At 36.2% G+C, this 19,651-nt stretch overlaps 2 protein-coding genes across 7 annotated transcripts in view; one reads left to right on the forward strand and one right to left on the reverse strand.

The window, feature by feature from the left end:
• The first annotated feature begins 6 nt into the window (after positions 1 to 6).
• BUD31 (BUD31 homolog) lies at positions 7 to 4,410 on the forward strand. 3 transcript variants are annotated; one of them, XM_074281262.1, is made up of 5 exons: positions 7 to 287; positions 1,422 to 1,518; positions 3,018 to 3,140; positions 3,404 to 3,570; positions 4,142 to 4,410. In XM_074281262.1, the coding sequence occupies exons 2-5, from the start codon at positions 1,425 to 1,427 to the stop codon at positions 4,190 to 4,192; spliced, it is 435 nt and encodes a 144-aa protein (XP_074137363.1). In that variant the 5' UTR covers positions 7 to 287; positions 1,422 to 1,424; the 3' UTR covers positions 4,193 to 4,410. The 3 variants fall into 3 exon arrangements, with proteins under 3 accessions (XP_074137363.1, XP_074137364.1, XP_074137365.1); XM_074281263.1 differs by lacking the exon at positions 7 to 287 and adding an exon at positions 316 to 540; XM_074281264.1 differs by lacking the exon at positions 7 to 287 and adding an exon at positions 601 to 622.
• PTCD1 (pentatricopeptide repeat domain 1) overlaps positions 3,253 to 19,651 on the reverse strand; it is a 31,842-nt gene continuing 15,443 nt past the window's right edge. For all 4 annotated transcript variants that reach the window (XM_074281254.1, XM_074281251.1, XM_074281253.1 and 1 more), the window contains exons 5-9: positions 14,994 to 15,095; positions 13,603 to 14,355; positions 12,896 to 13,012; positions 7,201 to 7,383; positions 3,253 to 5,754 (exon numbers count right to left, since the gene is read on the reverse strand). In XM_074281254.1, coding sequence (XP_074137355.1) covers positions 5,554 to 5,754; positions 7,201 to 7,383; positions 12,896 to 13,012; positions 13,603 to 14,355; positions 14,994 to 15,095 — 1,356 coding nt within the window. In that variant the 3' untranslated portion in view covers positions 3,253 to 5,553. The remainder of the gene's footprint in view (positions 5,755 to 7,200; positions 7,384 to 12,895; positions 13,013 to 13,602; positions 14,356 to 14,993; positions 15,096 to 19,651) is intronic.

Raw genomic sequence — 19,651 nt, forward strand, 5'->3', positions numbered from 1 at the left:
GAAGGCCGGATAGACAGCCAGATCCATACCCCAGAGAAGGTCAGACTCCCACATTAAGGAATTCAACTCGGCTCTTGGGATCAGAGAATTTTAATTTTTTGCAGGCAAATCCTAGGGCGACCAAACTGACGCAACATCTTTGCAAGGGCTTCGCCTGTGGCGGGAGAGTGACCTCATATTCAGGGGACGAAAGGCCCTTGTCCGTGACGTATTAAGCAGGCGATAAGGGCTGGGCGGAGCGGTAGGACGGAAACGGAAGCCTGACTGGTGGTGGTCGGGAGCGGTCGGTAAGTTTCGTGCCCGTCGTTTCCTAGGCAATAGTCGCTCGCTCTTCTTACCTCCTCCTGGGTCCCAGAGGCACTTTGTGGCCTCCCTTCCCGTCAGATTGAGAGGAGTCCATGAAGGGAGAAGACACTTCTGCCTCCGTGGAGCTTAGTGACAAGTGCCCCCTTCCGCAGGCTCAGCCCGAAGGCTGGCCCCGGAGAGACTCGGAGAGCCGCCCGTCCTCCGGCGCCCGAAGATCCAGGCCGCCTTCCTCTGGTTCTGGAGCTTTGTGGAGGCAGTTTAGGCAGGAAGTTGTCCTCGGCGAAGGGCCCCCTCTTTTAGCCGCTGATGACAAAGGGTGGGATGCGGAGTGGAGATTCGGAGGGACAGTAGCCATTCTGAGTGTGACACCTGGGCCAGTCCTCTCCCACCTCAGGGCCTCGTCTCTTCTACACTTCCTGCCCTCCTATACTTACGGGGTCGTTCCTAGGATCACACAACTCCATAACCGCTAACTGTTGGCCTTTGTGCAAAACACCGGGCTAAGATAAGGGAGGGCTGGGAGGGGGTCGTGGCAGCGGTTCCATTGAAATCCGGGGCTTGTCCCGGTGAAATCTGCGTATGTTTGGAGGGTGAGGTGCAAACGAAGCGTATTACACAGCTTGCGTGGATGAGCAATCGCTCTATGAGGTCCCAAAGGGGAAGTGCTCATTGGTCCAGGCTTTGGTGAACTTGGCTATCATAGGTGGCACTTCATTGGGAGGGACAGAGGCTGTACATTTAAATTGTCATTTCCCCTCAGAGGCGCTCTCAGAGCTGCAGGAGACCCTTAGAGATAACGAAGTCCGGGCTCTTCTTTTTAGTTTTACGGAAGCCCAGGCACGTTCAGTTAACTTGTTAATATATTAAGAAAAGGATTTGAACCCAGGTCTTTTGAATCCACAGCTAGTGTTCTATTACTATCGTAATTATAGAAATTATTCAGTACTTTCTAGGTGATATGCAGAATTTATATTTGGCTTGTGGGAAGCCCATTTTGTGTTGGAAAACTGGATAATGTTTTGGATTAGACAACTAGGCATACCTTTTATGGAAGTGAGTTGTCAGGAACCAACTTGTTCACATTATTTTTGGTATTCTTTTGTGTTATTTTGTAGAAAATGCCTAAAGTGAAAAGAAGCAGGAAAGCTCCTCCAGATGGCTGGGAGCTAATCGAACCAACGCTGGATGAATTGGATCAGAAGATGAGAGAAGGTGAGAGTGCCAATTTTCAGTTTTCTGTATTAAGATTGGGGGGAGGGAGGGCAACTAGGTGGCGCAGTAGATAGAGCACCAGCCCTGAATTCAGGAGGACCCGAGTTCAAATTTGATCTCAGACACTTAACACTTCCTAGCTGTGACCCTGGGCAAGTCACTTAACCCCAGCCTCAGGGGGAAAAAAAAAGACTGGGAGGAAAAAAGACTGATATAACTGAAACATCACTTAATTTTCATATAGCTCTTGATTTTCTTTTTTAATTATGGCACTTCATCACAGTGTCAGTACAAATCCAGGCCCATTCTTTCTTAGTTTTTATTTTAATGTTTTTGTACACTCATCATGTGGTGTGTGGAAGAATTACTGAATTTGGAGCAAAGGACTTATCCTAGCTCTACTACTTAATATCTGTGCCAACAAGATTAAGCACTTACTATGTGCTGTCCTAAGCACATAGTAAGAATGTAGTAAGAAATCTTGGATTGGAAAGAATTTACATTCTAAAGAGTGAGGGAATAGATAGGTATGTGGAATGAAGGCTAAGATTGGGTCCCTTCTCTGAAATGAAGGTTCTAGGAATAACTTACCAGTGGAAATATGATGTAAGGAATTTTTTTTTACTCTCCTGATCTTTTATGCTGTGGAAAATGAGGGGATCATCATCATCCCTTCTGATTCTAAAAATTTATGAATCTTTAATCTTTTCTATGATTATACAGCAAAGACTAAGGGGGTTGGACTCAGTAGAACCAAGACACATCTTCTTAACTTAGGAAACTTAAGTTTCTTAATGCTGCATATACATATAGAATCTTAATTGAGAAGACTGACAAGATGCATCAGAATTGCTTCCTTATTTGGAGCTTTGTTCAAATGGAAATTTTTTTTTAAAAACACTGAAGCTTATAGTTTAATATAGTCAAATGCTGGTCTCTCCTGTTATCTTAGGTCACCATATACCTGTTTTCATTTTTTTTTTTTTTTTTTTAACTAATCATCTTTTCCATATTGTCTGTTAACCTATATTCTTATAGTGAACCCTGATGTGGCTTTCTGGATACTTACTCATCATAGAGTTTCATGTCAAGGTTGTTTTAACTAAAAAATTTCTTTAAAAAGTATAGTCAGCTTTCTTGCTCTGCTGTGATAGCATATCTTTAGTTTTTTAGGGTTAAATTCCCTATTACATTTCTTTTCTTCACTTGTTGGCTTGACACTTTTGTTTGGTGATTTATTTATTTGAAAAGCAGTAATTATATTGAGTACCCCCTGTATTTTAGAATGTTCAGATTTAAACAACAAAAAATTATTGAAGAATAAAAAGCAATTTGAAGAAGTGTAGATTCATATTTATGTGAGTCAGTCATTACATTAAATTACATAATTTGACTTGTTCTTTTTCCCCATAAGATAGTGTTGATAGAAATATAACTAGTTTTTTCCCTTAGAAAATTGTGTCAGAACCTCTGAACTAATTTGTTTTTTTTCTCTCTAGCTGAAACTGAACCTCATGAAGGAAAGAGGAAAGTAGAATCTCTCTGGCCAATTTTCAGGATTCATCACCAGAAAACCAGATACATATTTGATCTATTTTATAAGAGGAAAGCCATAAGTAGAGGTAATCAATTAAATGGGGTCTTAGGCTTTTTGATGTGTTATTTTTTTAGTGGAAGAAATCTAACTTAGTTTAAGCTTTGGGAATAATTAAATAATGGACATCACTCCTGAAACCTTAGCAAGTTTTGATTTTTATTTTAATCCTTAAGCAACAAAAATATATGACTAAATTGTACTTAACTTTTTCCCTCTCCCCCATTTATTGAAGGAAAGTGAAGAGTAGCTTATATTGGACAGCTATCTAATATTTTTTCCCCCTGACAGAATTGTATGAGTACTGCATTAAAGAAGGTTATGCAGATAAGAATTTGATTGCCAAGTGGAAGAAACAAGGTTATGAAAATCTGTGTTGCCTCCGTTGCATCCAGACTCGGGATACCAATTTTGGAACCAACTGTATATGTAGGGTTCCAAAAAGCAAATTAGAAGTGGTAAGCTTTTTCTTGCTGATTACTTAACTTCTGCACATCTAGAGAGCTAAATTTCTAGGACCATTCTGAATTACATTTTCGATATAGTGTTTCTTAGTATTCTAATAACTTAATCTCTTGGTGCTCATCTTTTTATGTAGATTTTGATTATAATGGTATTTATTGTGGGTTTTAGTTCTCATAGGCCTTCCTTTAATGAGGCCATTTGCCTCAGATTTGTCTTAACTGTCCTATTTTTCTATATTGATGTATGAGATGGGTAAGATTTGGGGGTGTGTGGAATTATGAATATAGGGATAACAGTGAAAAGATGCCTGCCTGCATGCTTTAAATCCTTACGGTTCAATCCAGTATCCTGTGAAAACAGGATCTGCAGAACTGATAAGCTGTCATTTGAATGATGTTTTATTTAGAATTAAATTTTGTCTTTTGTGGGTATTTAGGGAAACTTTTCCTATTAGGTCAAGTTAATAATTAAAGAAGTGATTGATAGAATAAGTTTTTATATTATATCAGAGTAAGTTACCTTTCCACTGTCATCCAAAATGTCATGGCCTACTTTATTTTATAGGGGCGGATCATTGAGTGTACCCACTGTGGCTGCCGAGGATGCTCTGGTTGACAGGTCTTGAAGCAGTGGACCCACAGATTCCCTTTCTGGCTTATTTTTATTGTTCATCTCCATGAGTAGCTGTTAAAGTGAACTCTTTTTTTCTCCTGGGTAACTTTTTGCTCTTCAAAGCTACAAGCTGTGATTGGAGCATGATGGCAAATGAAAGACTGTGTTAATCAACTGTAATTATCTGTGATTTAAAAAATAAAATCTTTAACCATTGGTAATTCATGTTGTAGTTTGTACACAACAAGATGTTACCATATAGATAAAATTTTTCTCATCATGCCACTTATTACTCACATATATAGATTATTCCTTTTTATGCATGTAAAGTTATATAAAATTGTATCTTTTCCTCATGTCCTTGTAGGATTAGTGTAAACAGTATCTCCATTTTATAGATGAGAAATGATGTTCACAGAATTAAGAATTGGAAGGGACTGAAAGAATCCCATCTGAGGTGGGATTTCAACCTGGGTATACCATGGCTTCAGTTTTCTATTATGCTTTAGGGCATTTAATATAAACAGGAAGAACTTGGGGAGGGTTAAGTATCCTACACAGAACTAATATTTAAAAGGCAACACTTAAACCTGTATCTTGACTCTAAGGTAAGAGCTTCTAACATTATAGACCACCTCAGAATAGGTATTCTACAGTTTGAAGATAATAAGTGTCATCCCAGTACTTGCAGAATTGGTATAAAGCTTGGAGCAGCTATTACTTCTGATAAACCAGCTTCTGTGTCAAGATCTACAATGAAGGAGAACCCAATACTTCCCTGAAGACCTATAATCCACTTCAAACAATGTAGGTTATTTGAAGTTTCTCCTTAAATTTGTTTTTTCAACTTTCACCCATTATTAGTTCTGCCCCTGAGGATCCAATAGTAATAAATTGAATCCCTCCTCCATTTGCCATCCCTTCAAATACCTAAAGATTGTCATCATGTGATTTCCTCTGCCCAGATATTTTTCACATTAAATATTTAAACTTCCTATATCAGAACATGAGGCCATCACTATTCTGGTTGCTATCTGGATTATTATTTTCTTGGTGCAACGTTTAAAAAACCGGTTAAAACAGCTTTGTAAGGCTGATAATTCAGGAAACAAAAGCTGGTACAACTAGCTGGTATGTAATAAAGCCTATAACAACATTCTAAAAGGCAGTAATACTGCAAACACACTATGACCCCAGTAATAAATACTTGACAGTTAAAAGTCATGACCATCAGATATTTGAACCCATGGAGCCTCCACTTCTTTATGTCTTCTTTGTGGACAACCAACCACCTATTAATTTGGGATTTCTGGGTTTTTGCATTATGTCCCAAAGATGATCTGTTGTCAGATCTCTGAAGATGATCATGATATTGTTTGTTCTTCCTGGTCTCCCATGCCTTTAGTTGCTTTAGTCTCTTCTTCATTAGCCTTGTTACTTGTAGGTTTTGTCCTATATTTTTCCCAGGGATGAGGAGTTTCTTCTGCAAGCATTATTTTCAGCCAGTTCTTGTAGTAAGCTCGAAAACCATCAATCTTTTCCAAATAGGGATTCTTCCTTTTGTACTGTAATCGAAAAATCCAGTGACATGAGATTGAGACTAGGGATATAAACTAGTTTCTATATATGAAAGTAATGAGGGAGGAATTCTTAAGCTTGTTAGGATAGAATCTCTCATTAAAACGTGTCATATAAAGTTTCAGTTAATAGAAAAAAAAAAAAAAAAAGAGACCGTGGAGGGTTTCTTCTAGGGAATAAAGTGCATTAAGATAATGATTCAATGTGGACTACAGAAATGGCTTGATACAATGTAAATATATTCTTAGACAACAGCTTCTATTTTTATAGTGCTTTTTCGTTACAAATTACTTCACATATATTAACTGGTTTTTACAACCCTACAACAAAAGATGGATAGGTATCATCAGCATTCCTATTTTGCTGATGAAGAAACCAGTTCAAAAAGAGGAAGCTGCTCCTCCCTAAAGTGTGCCATGATTGCTTTACCCTTTTTAATGTGGCCCTTTACAGCAGCACAGACAAAAGGTCTCCTGTACTGTTTGCCTTCCAAGCTCTTTCTACCTGTTAAAAACCTCAAGGAGGTTTGCTCAAAAGATGGGAGAACTGGGCTCTACTACTGTGACTTTGGGTGGTTCATATATGATTCTCCAGAACTGAATTTTTCTACTTTATAAAATCCCAGTCGCTAAATAAGTCAGACTCTAAATCTGTACCACATAATGTTATGATTTCTACAAAATATGGCCATCAGAATCACATCAGAAAAGAGAACTACAGAGACTAAATGTGGATGGAAGTATATTTTCACTTTTTTGTGGTTTTTTTTCCTTCTCTTTGGCTTGATTTTTCTTGCACAATATGACAAATATGGAAATATGTTTAAAAGGACTGCATATACTGATTGCTATATTGTGCAAGAGGGAGATAAAGGGGAGAGAGACAGAAAAAAAATTAGAACACAAAGTTTTATAAAAATGAATGGTGAAAACTATATTTACATGTATTTAGAAAAAAAAAAACATGGTCATCAACACAGAGTTCTGAGAGAACAGTAAGAATCAGAAACTGCTCTGATATCAAAAGTGCAGGCAACTTTCTTAATGCATTTTTTATATATAACGGAAAAGCTTTGCAAAACCTATCTGTACACTAATTTAACTGTTCTATTTGCAAAACACTTTTTCTTGGTCAACCACCAATCCTCTGATCAAAGGATTTGTATCACAATGAAAAGAAGATAATTTAAAATTATTAACAATAATTTGGCTGATACTAGTTTAGGAATTGGAAACCCAAAAGCACCTGAAAAAAGGGGGGCACTATTAGCCCTATATATTACTGTAGGCATCCTTAAATGGAATAAATGTAGTAGAAGGTTGAATTGAATGTGGATTTGACCATTCACTTTTAAATTTTTTTAATGCATTAACTCTAAAATAATTTGCCACTTCACTCCCAGGACATAACAATTTAAGACCTAGAACACATACCCTGTCAAATGTAGGAGGGTAAGTAGCTGCAAACTCCAGCTGTCGGATTATGACTTCATTCACCGGGACTTTATTGTTCTTCATGTTACGAAGGAGGTCTATGAGATAAGCATAGTCTAGCTTCTTCACAGCTGAACTGATGAGGGTGCTGTAGATGTAGGTGTTGGGGATCATCCCGCAGTTCTGAAACAACCACAGATAATAAAATAGTCAATCTCTACCAGAGCTGATTGCGATTAATAGTATAAAGCTTTTTGACAGGTTGCCAAGGATTAGATTTGAAGGAATTAGGGATTAAGTTAATCTGTCAAGTGGTCACCTGTTGAGATCTCAGGTCAGAGAGAACCAATGTATACTGGCTTATACAAAAACATTGTTATGCTATTTTTCTTTGAAATAAATAATGGGGTCACCTTAACCCATAGTTAAGGCAAACTATGTCTTTTCCAATAGTATGTGGGAACACAGGACAATTATAGGCAAAGAGAGGGAAAGATGTTGTTATGGGTAAAGAACACTTGAAGGTCTTTTTCTATGGTGAGGTGTGATTAATAGAGCAGGCCCATGGCTATTTTCTGGAGGCACAAAGCAGAGAAGCCCTTCAGAGAAAAAAGGAACTTCTAATTTTTGTACACCAATGTAGTGATGGTGATGTAGTTCAGAGAACATGTATATATATGTGTGTATGTGAGTCTGTCTTTGTCTCTGTGTGCATGTGTGTGTTTGAATGAAATGGGTACTAAAGGCGAATTTTCTCTTGGGAAATTGGGTTCCATGAATATTCCTGGTTATGGCTTCTGGTAGACCCAAAATAGTGGAGTAAGGAAGGAATTTGCCTGAATTCACCCAAATTCACCTCCAAACAACTATAAAATAACATTTTAAAATAAATTCTGGAATAGCAGTAAAACCATTTTGTAGCCAAAGACAACAGAGGACATTGGCAGAACAAGGCTTTTTTCAATGGGGCAAAAGGGCACAGCCCAGCATAGGCTGCATCTGAGCAAGCCTGAGTCCTGGGACAACCCAATGGGAGACCCCATGGTCTCTGATGAAGCCCAGCGGTGAGGTCCCATGGCTCTTGGCACAGCCAAGCAGTAAGGTCTCTTGGCCCACCATCCAGCCTTGAATAAGAAGCTTAGGATAATGCCTTCTCCACCCCGAATATGACATCTGGCTTTAATATAAAAGTCAGAAAATAGGCTGGTGAAATAAATAAAAAAACACAAATCAAGAACAGGACAATGTTAACATGTCTATATATAAAAGCTTCAATGAAAAATGTGAATTGGCCTTAGGCCCCAAAAAACTCCTGAAAGAACTCAAAAGTCAATAGTTTGATAAAGGAAGCACACACACACACAAACACACACAGGAAAAAGTTGTACAAAAATTTACTAAAGAAAACAACTCTTTGAAAAAATATAATTGGACCCATGGAAAAGGTGGTACAAAAACTTACTGAAGAAGATAATTGCTTAAAAATGAAATTTGGGCAAATGGAAGTTAATGACTCAATAAAACATCAAGAAACAAAACAAATCAACAAAATGAAAAAAAAAAAGAAAAAAAAAAAAAAGAAAAAATGTGAAATATTTCATTGGCTTTTGATTACATCAAATTAACAAGCTTTTGTACAAATAAAGAAATGTAGCCAAGATCAGAAGGAAAGCAGAAAACCGGGGAAAAAATTATTTCTCGGATAAAAGTTGTATCTCAAATAGATAAATTACCTTGTCAAATCTATAAGAAGGCAAGTCATTCCCCAATTGACAAATGTCAAAGGACAGGAATGGGAAGTTTTCTGATGAAGAAATCAAAACAATTTATAATTATATGTATTTAAGTCTAAAATTTAAAGTAAAAAAAAAATATTAAAAAAAATTGACTTGGAAAATTAGGTGTAAGAGAAATAATTTAAGAATTACTGCATTAGTTGCATGGTATGGTCAGAAAAAGATCCTGGACATATTCCAAGAAACTATAAAGGAAAAACTGCAGAGAGAAAGAGAGAGGGAGAGAGAAGGGGAGGGGAGGGGAACAAGGGGAAAGAAAGGGAGGAAAGGAGAGGAGAGGAGAAGAGAGGAGAGGAGAGGAGAGACAGAGAGAGACAGAGAGAGAGAACACCGATAGAAGGGAGGAGGGTTGACTTGAGAAGGAAGTTGGCTAGAAGCTAAACATTGGTGAAGAAGGGCAGGATTAAAGGGGAGAGAGAAAAGGATAAACAGGGGAAAATCATAACTGTTAATGAGATGAACTCATCCATAAAAGGGAATTACAGAGTGGATTAAAAACCAGAATTCTACAATATGCTATTTATAAAAAAAAAAAAAAAAAAAAAAAAAAAAAAAAAAAAAAAAAGGAGACACACAGAGTAAAGATAAGAGGCTGGAATAAATCTATTATGCTTCAGCTGAAGTTAAAAAAACAAAAACAAAAACAAAAAAACCCAAAAAAGCAGCAATAGCAATTATGATCTCAGACAAGCAGAAATAAAAATAGATCTCATAAAAGAGATAGGGAAAGAAACTACATCTTGCTAAAAGATACCATAAACAATGAAGTAATATCAATACTAAATATACATACATCAAATAATATAGTATCTAAATTTTTAGAGAAATTAAATTAGTTACAGGAGGAAATAGAGAGTAAGTACATACTAGTAGGTGACTTCAACTTTCCCCTCTCAGAATGAGATAAATGTAACAACAAAATAAACAAGAAAGAAATTAAAGAGGTGAATAGAATTTTAGAAAAGTTAGATTTGATAGACATCTGGAGAAAACTGAATGAGAACATGAAGTGTACATGGCACCTACACAAAAACTGATCATGTGTCAGGGCATAAAAACCTCATAATCAAATGCAGAAAAGCAAAAATGTAAAAAGGCATCTTTTTCAGATCATAATGCAATAAAAGGCCTAGAGAAAGACAGAGTAAAAATTAATGGAAAATTAAATAACCTAATTCTAGAGAATGAATGGATCAAAGAAGAAATCATAAAAACAATAATTTCATTAAAGAGAATGAAAATAAAATAACATACCAAAATTTATAGGATGCAATCAAAGCAGTAGTTGGGGGGAAATTTATATCTTTAAGTAGATCCATGAATTAGACATGTAACTAAAAAACTAGAATTAAACACCAAATTGGAAACCCTAAAAAGAATAATAAAATAGAAAAATAAGACACTAATAAATTAATAAAACTAGGAGCTTGTTTTATGAAAAAAAAAATTCCAATAAAATAGACATGCCATTGGAAAGAAAACCAAATCATCAAAAATGAAAAGAATGAATTCAGTACCAACGAAAAAGAAATTAAGGCAATTATTAAGGTTATTTTGCCTAATTGTATGCCAATAATTTTGATCCCTAAATGAAAATTTACAAAAATATAAACAAATTAAATTAACAGAAGAAGAAACCGAATACTTAAAAAAACTCCATCTTAGAAAAAAGAAATTGAACAAGCCATCAATGAAGTCCCTAAGAAAAACTTCACAGGGCCAGATGGATTCACAATTTGGAAAAGTAGGCAAAAAAGGAATCCTACCAAATTCCTTTTATGATGCAACTATGGTGCTGATACCTAAAACAGGAAAAGCCAAAGCAGAGAAAGAAAATCATAGACCAATTTCCCCAATATCCATTGGGGAAAACACTCTTTAAATAAAATACAAGCAAGGAGATTACAATGACATATCACAAAAATCATATATGAAGATCAGGATTTATACAGGGATGCAAGACTGAGTCAATATTAGGAAAACTATCAGCATAATTGACCATATCAATAACAATAACCACAGAAATCATATGATTATCTCAGTAGATGCAGATTTTTTTTGGACAAAATATAACTATTAAAAACATTAGTATAGGAATAAAATGGAGTTTTCCTTAAAAATGTTAATATCTACCTAAAATCATTAGCATATTTTAATGGGGATAAGCTAGATCTTCCCAGTAAGATCAAAGGTGAAACAAAGGATATTCATTATCACTTCTATTATTCAATATTTTACTAGAACTATTAATTATAACAATAAGAGAAGAAATAAAATTATTACTCTTTTCAGATGATATGGTAGTAAACTTAAAAAACTTAATTGAATTAATTAAAATAAGTCAGAACCAATGTTGCATGATGATTAATTGTGAATGACTTAGTTATTCTTAGTAATTCAGTGATCTAAGATAATTCCAAATCATGTTATTTCCAGAGAGAATTTAATTGATGGAATCTGAATGCAAAGCACAGCATACCATTTTTTACTTTTTTGGGGGGAAGGGTGAGCTGTATTTTCTTTTACATGACTTGTCTTGCATGACTGCACATGTATAACATAGCAAATTGCTTACTGTCTCAGGGAAGGAAAAGAGAATGGAAGGAGAGAATTTGCAATTCAAAGTTTAAAAAAAAAAAGGTAAATGTTAATTGTTTTCACATAGAATTGAGAAAAATGAGAGATGATAACTACTTTTTCTAAATTGGAAACTTCATGCTCATTACTCCATAATGCAAAGGAAAGACAACCTGGTACATTTGAAAGTGTGCTGGATTTAGAGTCAGAGGGCCTGTGGTATAAGTGGAAGCTATGCCATTTAATCAGCTATATGATTTTGGACAAGGTCCTCAGGTTTCCTCATCTGCAAAAGGAGGGGATTGGATCAGATAATCTCCAACATCTCTTCAAGCTTCAAATCTGTGCTCTTATGATCCATTTAAAATCTCAACTTGAACTAACCTTACAATTTTCTAATTTCATAGAATAAGAATTTAGATTTATAAATTCATTGATTAAGGAACTTTTACATGAGGAAATCCCAATTCAGGATAACACCTAATTTACATTTTATTGTTTCAGAACAGTGGTTTTTAACTTGGAGTCTACAAACTTGTAAGGGTTTTGTGGATAGATATCAGGGGGTCCATGAACTTAGGGGGAAAGAATTACACATTTTTATTTCATTACAACTGGTTTATTTTATAATCCTATGAGTTTTATTTTATGCAATTAAAAACATCATTCTGAGAAGGGGTTCATAGGTTTCACAAACTGCCAAAGGGACCCATGATATAATTCTGTTTTAGAGGATTTGGAGGATTACCTACAGCAGAGAGAGATTAAGTGGCTTGACTGAGATCGCATAATCAGTAGATTCCAGGTGAGATTTCCAACTATGCCTTCCTGGTTGTATTGTGTAAGCATAATGCATCTACTTAAGGCCTCATCTCTTCTCTAAGGTATAGTAAGAACCTTTTTTTTCAAATGCTCATCCTTGACCAACTAATCAAGCCTTTAAGAAATTAATGAAAGACCAGCTCTCTATTTACTTTGTCATGTGCTCTCAAATTTCATTGCTGCATGTTACTATCATTTCATAAATATGGCAAAGATATTTTCATAAATATCTAAAGATTTATAAAAAATATCTGCTATCATTTCATAAATATGGCAAAGATATTTTCATAAATATGGCAAAGATATTTTCCTAGAATAATCTTCTATGTGTTTATCAAAGCTATTAAGATATATAACTATCTAGATGGAAGAACTGAGCAACTTTCTCTACAGTGTGAATCATAACATTACATGAAAATTTAAATAAGAGTTGCTAACCACTTTTTCAAAATTGGATACCTTAATATATTATTAAAAAGTCATCACGGAGGCCTGTTTACCTTCATGTCTGTGAGTAGCTGCATTCCATGGTTTTTCGTAAGGCAGCCTATGGCCAAGTTACAAAATGTCTGCATGTTAGGGATTAATCCTCTCCTTGCCAAGATGGGAAGCAGTTTCTGAAAGAATAGATATTGATGCCATTGACAAATATTTCCTGAGCACCACTGTATACAAAGGGGGGCTGGGGGGAAGGAAGGGGTAGAGAAAGGATAAGACATGGTCCTAGCTTTAAGGCCTTTACAATCTAACTCACTTCACTCACACAAATACCAAAATTTAAATGAAATCTATGCTTCCTACTTTACTGAAATGAGTTCAACTTAAGGGGGATGAATTTCTTTCTAATGTTTAAGTAAGAAAGGCTTAAAGATTAGACAAAAGTCTCAAGATAGCTGTGATAGCTCACTAACTGGCTAACCAAGTCTTATTTAAAAAAAAAAAGAGACATCTGTAGAAAGAGATGAGAGGAAGCTCTCATGGCAAAACAAAAATAATAAAGATTATAATAAATATATAACAAATAATAATAAAGACTTTTTATTCAGCTATGAAAAGAAACCTTAAGGATCCAGATATTATCAGGCAGTGATCAAATTTTGGGGGAGGGACAAAGGAAAAAAAAAAAGGAAGGTAATTTTAAGTGAGACCCTGATCTATATTCCTCATCTCTTTAGTGTTTTCCAAAATGAAGAGTAACAGTGCTCACCTTTGCCCCTTGTAGGTCCCCTAATTTGCTCTTCTTCCTCACCAATGTGTTGAAAAATGTAACATCTGCTTCCACTTTGTGTTTATCAAGAAGAGCCAACAATGAGGATACTGATGGGCTGTCTGGCCTGACAATCTCAGCCAACAATGTCAGAGTTTTGATATTAGGCTCTAGCTGGTCCTCCTTCATCTTACTCAGGAAACCATCCATCTCACCCATTAAAGCCAACCTATCAGTTGCAGTAGTAACAGTCCCTAAAGAAACCACATTCAGGTAAGATATCTTGAGATCCAGCAAGTTTGGCAGACGGCAAACAGGTTCTGAAAATTGGGCAATATCAGTTTTCACGGGCTCCAGCCTACTCAGACTTTGATTCTGTACTACCAGGGAATCAGCTGGTTTGGAATCAAGTCCTCCTTTGTCATCTTCCTGTTCAGGCTGAATCTCATTGGCCTCTCTGACTTTCTGGAGATTTGAAGGATCCTGGGTATCTTTGGAAATTTCTTGGAATAGCTGCTTCTCCAGTAAGTGCACATCCAGCTTGGTCACGGTGCCTTTCTGTTTCTGTATTTTCTTCCTTTGGTGCTGCTTGCCTGCCTTCAGTTGGAGCAGGGCTGGCTCTCCTTCAAGCTTCAGAAGCAAATCTGAGGCCACTTTGGGGTCTCCTAGATCACAGTCCCGTGCTGCACACAGCATCAGATTGTAACTGTGAACAGTAGGCTCAATTCCTATTTTCAACATCTGTCTCCAAACCTGCTCCAGAAGAAAAAGTGAAAATATTTTTTGTTTCTTCTAAATAATTTACAAGATAGAAGCACCCTCAGCTCCAATGGCTGGGTCAGCTGAGGATAGAAACCCAGACAAGAATGTTTTCTGGGGAGTTGGGATGAGAAGAATGGGGTGACACTGTTTTCAGGTTTCTTGTTGTTGAGGCTACTTTGGCAAGGAAATTCCTTGAGTACCCAATCTTGGGAAGGTGACATCTATCTTAAACCTCATCTAGGATAGTGCTCAGGGAGACATGCCAGCACAGCTGATTGACATTTCCTTGATGCCCTACAGTAAAGTTTATTGACATATCATGGCCACTGGCTTATATCTGAATAACGTTCATGAGAAGGTAGATTTGGGAAAAGATGTGTATACTTTCAAACTGCCCAGGAAACTTTTCAGACAGTCATTTTTATGGGTAAGGAAAACAAAAGGCCCTCTACACTCTGGTGTTGATCCCCCACTTCCCACCATTTCCCTTAAAAGGACGTGAATTCCTGTCTCTCCTGCTCTGCTCTCCTGCTCATCTCTCACATAGCACCACCCCTTAGTAGCACACAGTTCAAATATCTTTCTTCCAACACATTGAAAGAATTTGCCACTTGGGGAGAGATACAGACCTGTAGGGCATATCTGAAGCCTGTCTTCTTGTCTTGTATGCAGCCCATGAGCAGGAAATTGAAAGTCTCATTGGTGATAGCATGACCTTTGAGTATGATTTCCTAGAGCAAGGAGAATCTGTGATTATTTTGAATCTGAAGTGGTCCCAATTATTTGAATGATAAGGAGATCATAAGCCCAGAAGATTTTACTTATATGATGTCAGTATGATGCTATGGTGATTTCTAGGTAATTTAGCATTCATCAATCAAAGGAAAAGAAAATAAACTCTCTAATCCCTAAATATATTTATCCCTTAGAAGGTTAATCTCATGTTTCCATCTGTTAAGTGGTTAAATTTTGTCTCTCTACAACCCCTCCACACATTCATGTCACTATTGTTTATCTTAAACTATGGGTTCCTAAAGAGTGGAGCCCACACTTAATTACAATTTTTTTCTTTTGAGAAAAAAATTTATATATACACATACATCTTTTTCTAACTCTACTACTTCATCATTTCCTACATCACAGCAATACTCCATAATGTCTAGTTATTTAATCTAAAACAATATTGATTAATGTAACTGACATACAGTGTAGTTTCCCTTTTTCTCTTTTGATAACATCTGTTTTAGCTTTAACTTTGCTTAAGATCACAATTACTACCTCTAGTTTTTTAGTATAATAAAATTTACTCCTAATATTTCTTATTATGCTTGTGTATATCTCTTGATTCCTGTTCCTCCTGACTCTTCTGTTTTACTTCTTCCTGCCACCTTGCCCTTACTTAACCTACTCTACTTCCAAGGATCACTCCCTTATCCTCTTACCTCACCCTTTGTCCCATTTTTCTAAAAAAAAAAAAAAAAAAAAAAAAAAAAATTAAATTATTGATTTAAAACTTAAACACAAAATAGAAAAAGAAAAAAAATCATTGTTATGTACACAGCAGAACATGAGAAGATTGAAAATATGAGACATTAAACTTCCATGTCAAGAAAGTCTATATAATAAATACTATACAATGTATTCAGTGTTTCCCTCATTTTAATTTGTTTCTTGTAGATTTTCTTTTGCTCTCTGTAGTACATTTTTAAAAAAATTTTATTCTTTTCCTCTTCTCTTTTCTTTATTCTTCTGCTTTACTTCTAGCTACTATCTTGCCCTGCTATTACTTAACCTATCTCATCTTCAAGGATCTCTCCTCTACCTTTTGCCTCTCTCTTTATTCCCATTTATCTACACATCTTATTCCATTCCTGTATTAATGTACTGCCCCTTCAATATCCCATTTCTCACCATCTTGTTCCCTTTCCCTCTTATTTCTTAATAAATTCCCCCCTACCCTCCCCCCCCACACCCCTGGCAATTGGGATTAAGTGACTTGTCAAGGGCCACAAACTAAGACGTATTAAGTATCCGAGGCCACATTTGAACTCATATCCTCCTGACTTCAGGGCACTCTATCCACTGCATCATCTAGCTGCCCCTTTCTTTATAAATTTAGAAGATATTTATACCCTTCTAAGTGAGTGTGTGTGTGTGTGTGTGTGTGTGTGTGTGTATGTATGTATGTATCGTTGCCTCTTTAACTCATTCCTGATGTGAGCAGGTTTCCAGAACTACCATCCCTTCTCTCTGATTGGATTCCTATGTGTCAGTTCTTGCTTTTACACTTCATTCCTAGAACATAATTCTTTTTACCTTTTCCTACACAGTTTTGCTTTTTAAAATCACATCATACTTAGCTCTATTCCAATCTTTTTTTTTTTGAACTACCTACTTAACTAATGACAATCTTGGCCATATAATTTACATTTCCACATGTAAAACATAAATATTTGTCCTTACTGAGTGCTTTGAAATTAGTCTTTGATGTTCACCTTATATCTCTCCTGTATTATACAATTCTTTAGGGAGAGGGCTACCAGATAATAATATTATGACCATAAAGAATCCATATAAAAGTGACTACTAAAAAATTAGCTAACCACTCTGGACCTCAGTTTTCTTCTTTGTAAAATGTTGGAATAGAATGAAGGAGCTGCTAAAGTTAATTCCACTTTAAATTTATGTTCCTATGAAATGCCACATGAAGGAAGAAACAGGGAAGGTGTCCAAAGTAGTACCTTTTGCAGAATTTTTGGGACGCACAGAAGTCTTAGTGGTCCAGGACCCACTGAAGTGCCTGGGGGGGGGGAACTATAGTGGGAGAGTTTTCTCTAATCTCCCCAATAGTAGCCATCTCTAAACTATGGCAAATAGGGGGGAAGCCCTCATCCCCTTAAGGCTAGTGGGGAGAGGCCCGTGGCCTACCAGCTGTGGTTAATGTCATTCGATTCTACAAAGATTAAGGTACTTATGTGAAAGCTATTATTATGCTCTATTGAGCTTTATCAACTTGACCCCAAACTGTATCCTATAAAGTCCTTGCCCATCAGTAGTGATAGCAGATGATCAGAAAAATACTGTTTAGTATGTTCTAAAGCCAAAGACCTACTCTATGTTGTGACTGGTATCTGGCAGAGATATATGAGTACCAGAAGACAGTGAGAGCCAGGGAACAAGGACATGCCCTGGAATTGGCAGAAAGAAGTCTCCCATCAATGTCATCCTAATCTAAAGGCCAGGGGAAGCATTCTGAAGAAGTGATGATTTCTGGAGCCTCAAATCTTATTGGCTGAGGGGAGTCAGGAACAGAAGACATGAACCTGGCTGGTGATGATACTTAGGGAAGTGTGAGGAAAAAGTGGGAAATAGATTCAGTCCTTTTAGAAGGGTGGAAGCTTTTAGGGAGAAGGGAAGCTAGACAAGGTTAGTAACACAAACAGTCCACCTCAAAGCCTCCACCCCTGTATTTTGCCACCTGTTTTCTCCATCTAAATCTTGTGCTTAGGACTACTTTCTGGCTTTTCTCACTCTTTTAAATTCTGGTTTTCTGAAGAAATCACCCTAGTCTGGTCTATTGGTTCACATTTACTTGAAACATGATTTGGATGCTGACCCTTTGTTCAGGAAGAGAGGTGCTACCTCCTCAGTGTTGGGGGCTGCCTTAAATCACCCTGCTGACAGCCTGAGCAGGCAGGATATGTGGAAGATTATCAATGTTAGATGTCTCTCTTTAAAAAAAAAAAAAATTTAAATGTTATTTATTAATAATCTAAAACCTTTTTTCATCTCACTAAAAAGATTATAAATAATATTTTCAGTAAGAGAGATGTGAATGAGAATTTTTCAAATTCTGGATTCAAATTATAAATAAATTAGAAGGAGATAAGATAGTTTACCTCTCAGACCCATGAAGGAGGAAGGAACGTGTGACCAAAGAAGAATTAGAGATCATTATTGATCACAAAATAGAAAATTTTGACTATGTCAAATTGAAAAGTTTTTGTACAAACAAAACTAATGCAGACAAGATTAAAAGGGAAGCAATAAACTGGGAAAACATTTTTACAGTCAAAGGTTCTGATAAAGGCCTCATTTTCAAATGATATAGAGAACTGACTTGAATTTATAAGAAATCAAGCCATTCTCCAATTGATAAATGGTCAATGGATATAAACCGACAATTTTCAGACGAAGAAATTTGAAATTATTTTTAGCCACACGAAAAGATGCTCCAAGTCATTATTAATCAGAGAAATGCAAATTAAGACAACTCTGAGATACCACTACATACCTCTCAGATTGGCTAGGATGATAGGAAAAGATAATGCTGAATTTTGGAGGGGATGTGGGAAAACTGGGACACTGATACATTATTGGTAGAGTTGTGAATACATCCAGCCATTCTGGAAAGCAATTTGGAACCATGCTCAAAAAGTTATCAAACTGTGCATATTCTTTGATCCAGCAGTGTTACTACTGGGCTTATATCCCAAAGAGTTTTTAAAGAAGGGAAAGGGACCTGTATGTGCAAGAATGTTTGTGGCAGCCCTCTTCATAGTGGACAGAAATTGGAAACTACGTGGATGCCCATCAGTTAGAGATTGGCTGAATAAGTTATGGTATATAAATGTCATGGAATATTATTGTTCTGTGAGAAACAATCAGCAGGATGACTTCAGAGAGGCCTGGAGAGACTTACATGAAATGATGTTAAGTGAAATGAGCAGAACTAGGAAATCATTATACATGGCAACAACAATACTATATGATGATCAATTCTGATGGATGTGGCTCTCTTCAACAATGAGATGATTCAAACCAGTTCCAATTGTTTAATAATGAATAGAACCAGCTACATACACTCAGAGAAAGAACTCTGGGAAATGAGTGTGAACCACTACATAGCATTCCCTATCCCTCTGTTTTTGTCCACTTGTATTTTGATTTCCTTCACAGGTTAATTGTACTTATTTCAAAATCTGATTCTTCTTGTGCAGCAAAATAACTGTATGGATATGTATACATATATTGTATTTAACATTTATTTTTACATATTTAACATGTATTGATCTTCCTGCCATCTGAGGGAGGGGATGGGGGGGAAGAAGGGGAAAAAAAATTTTGCAATTGTCAATGCTAAAAAATTACCCATGCATATATCTTGTAAATAAAAAGCTATTTAAAAAAAAAAAAAAAGAAAAGAAAAGAAAAGAAAATCTGGGCTCAACACTCTGAGTTACTCCTACTCTCTACCATTGTTTAAAAAAAAAAAATGGCTCTCTCC

The sequence above is a fragment of the Sminthopsis crassicaudata genome, chromosome 1, assembly GCF_048593235.1.
Source record: "Sminthopsis crassicaudata isolate SCR6 chromosome 1, ASM4859323v1, whole genome shotgun sequence".
Lineage (NCBI taxonomy): Eukaryota > Metazoa > Chordata > Mammalia > Dasyuromorphia > Dasyuridae > Sminthopsis > Sminthopsis crassicaudata.

Excerpts from the sequence above, each read along its gene's own strand:
- BUD31 (XM_074281262.1), top strand. The coding sequence starts at position 1,425 with ATGCCTAAAGTGAAAAGAAGCAGGAAAGCTCCTCCAGATGGCTGGGAG. Across the intron at positions 3,141-3,403 it reads GAGGAAAGCCATAAGTAGAG|AATTGTATGAGTACTGCATT; the intron begins GTAATCAATTAA and ends TCCCCCTGACAG. Across the intron at positions 3,571-4,141 it reads CAAAAAGCAAATTAGAAGTG|GGGCGGATCATTGAGTGTAC; the intron begins GTAAGCTTTTTC and ends TTTATTTTATAG.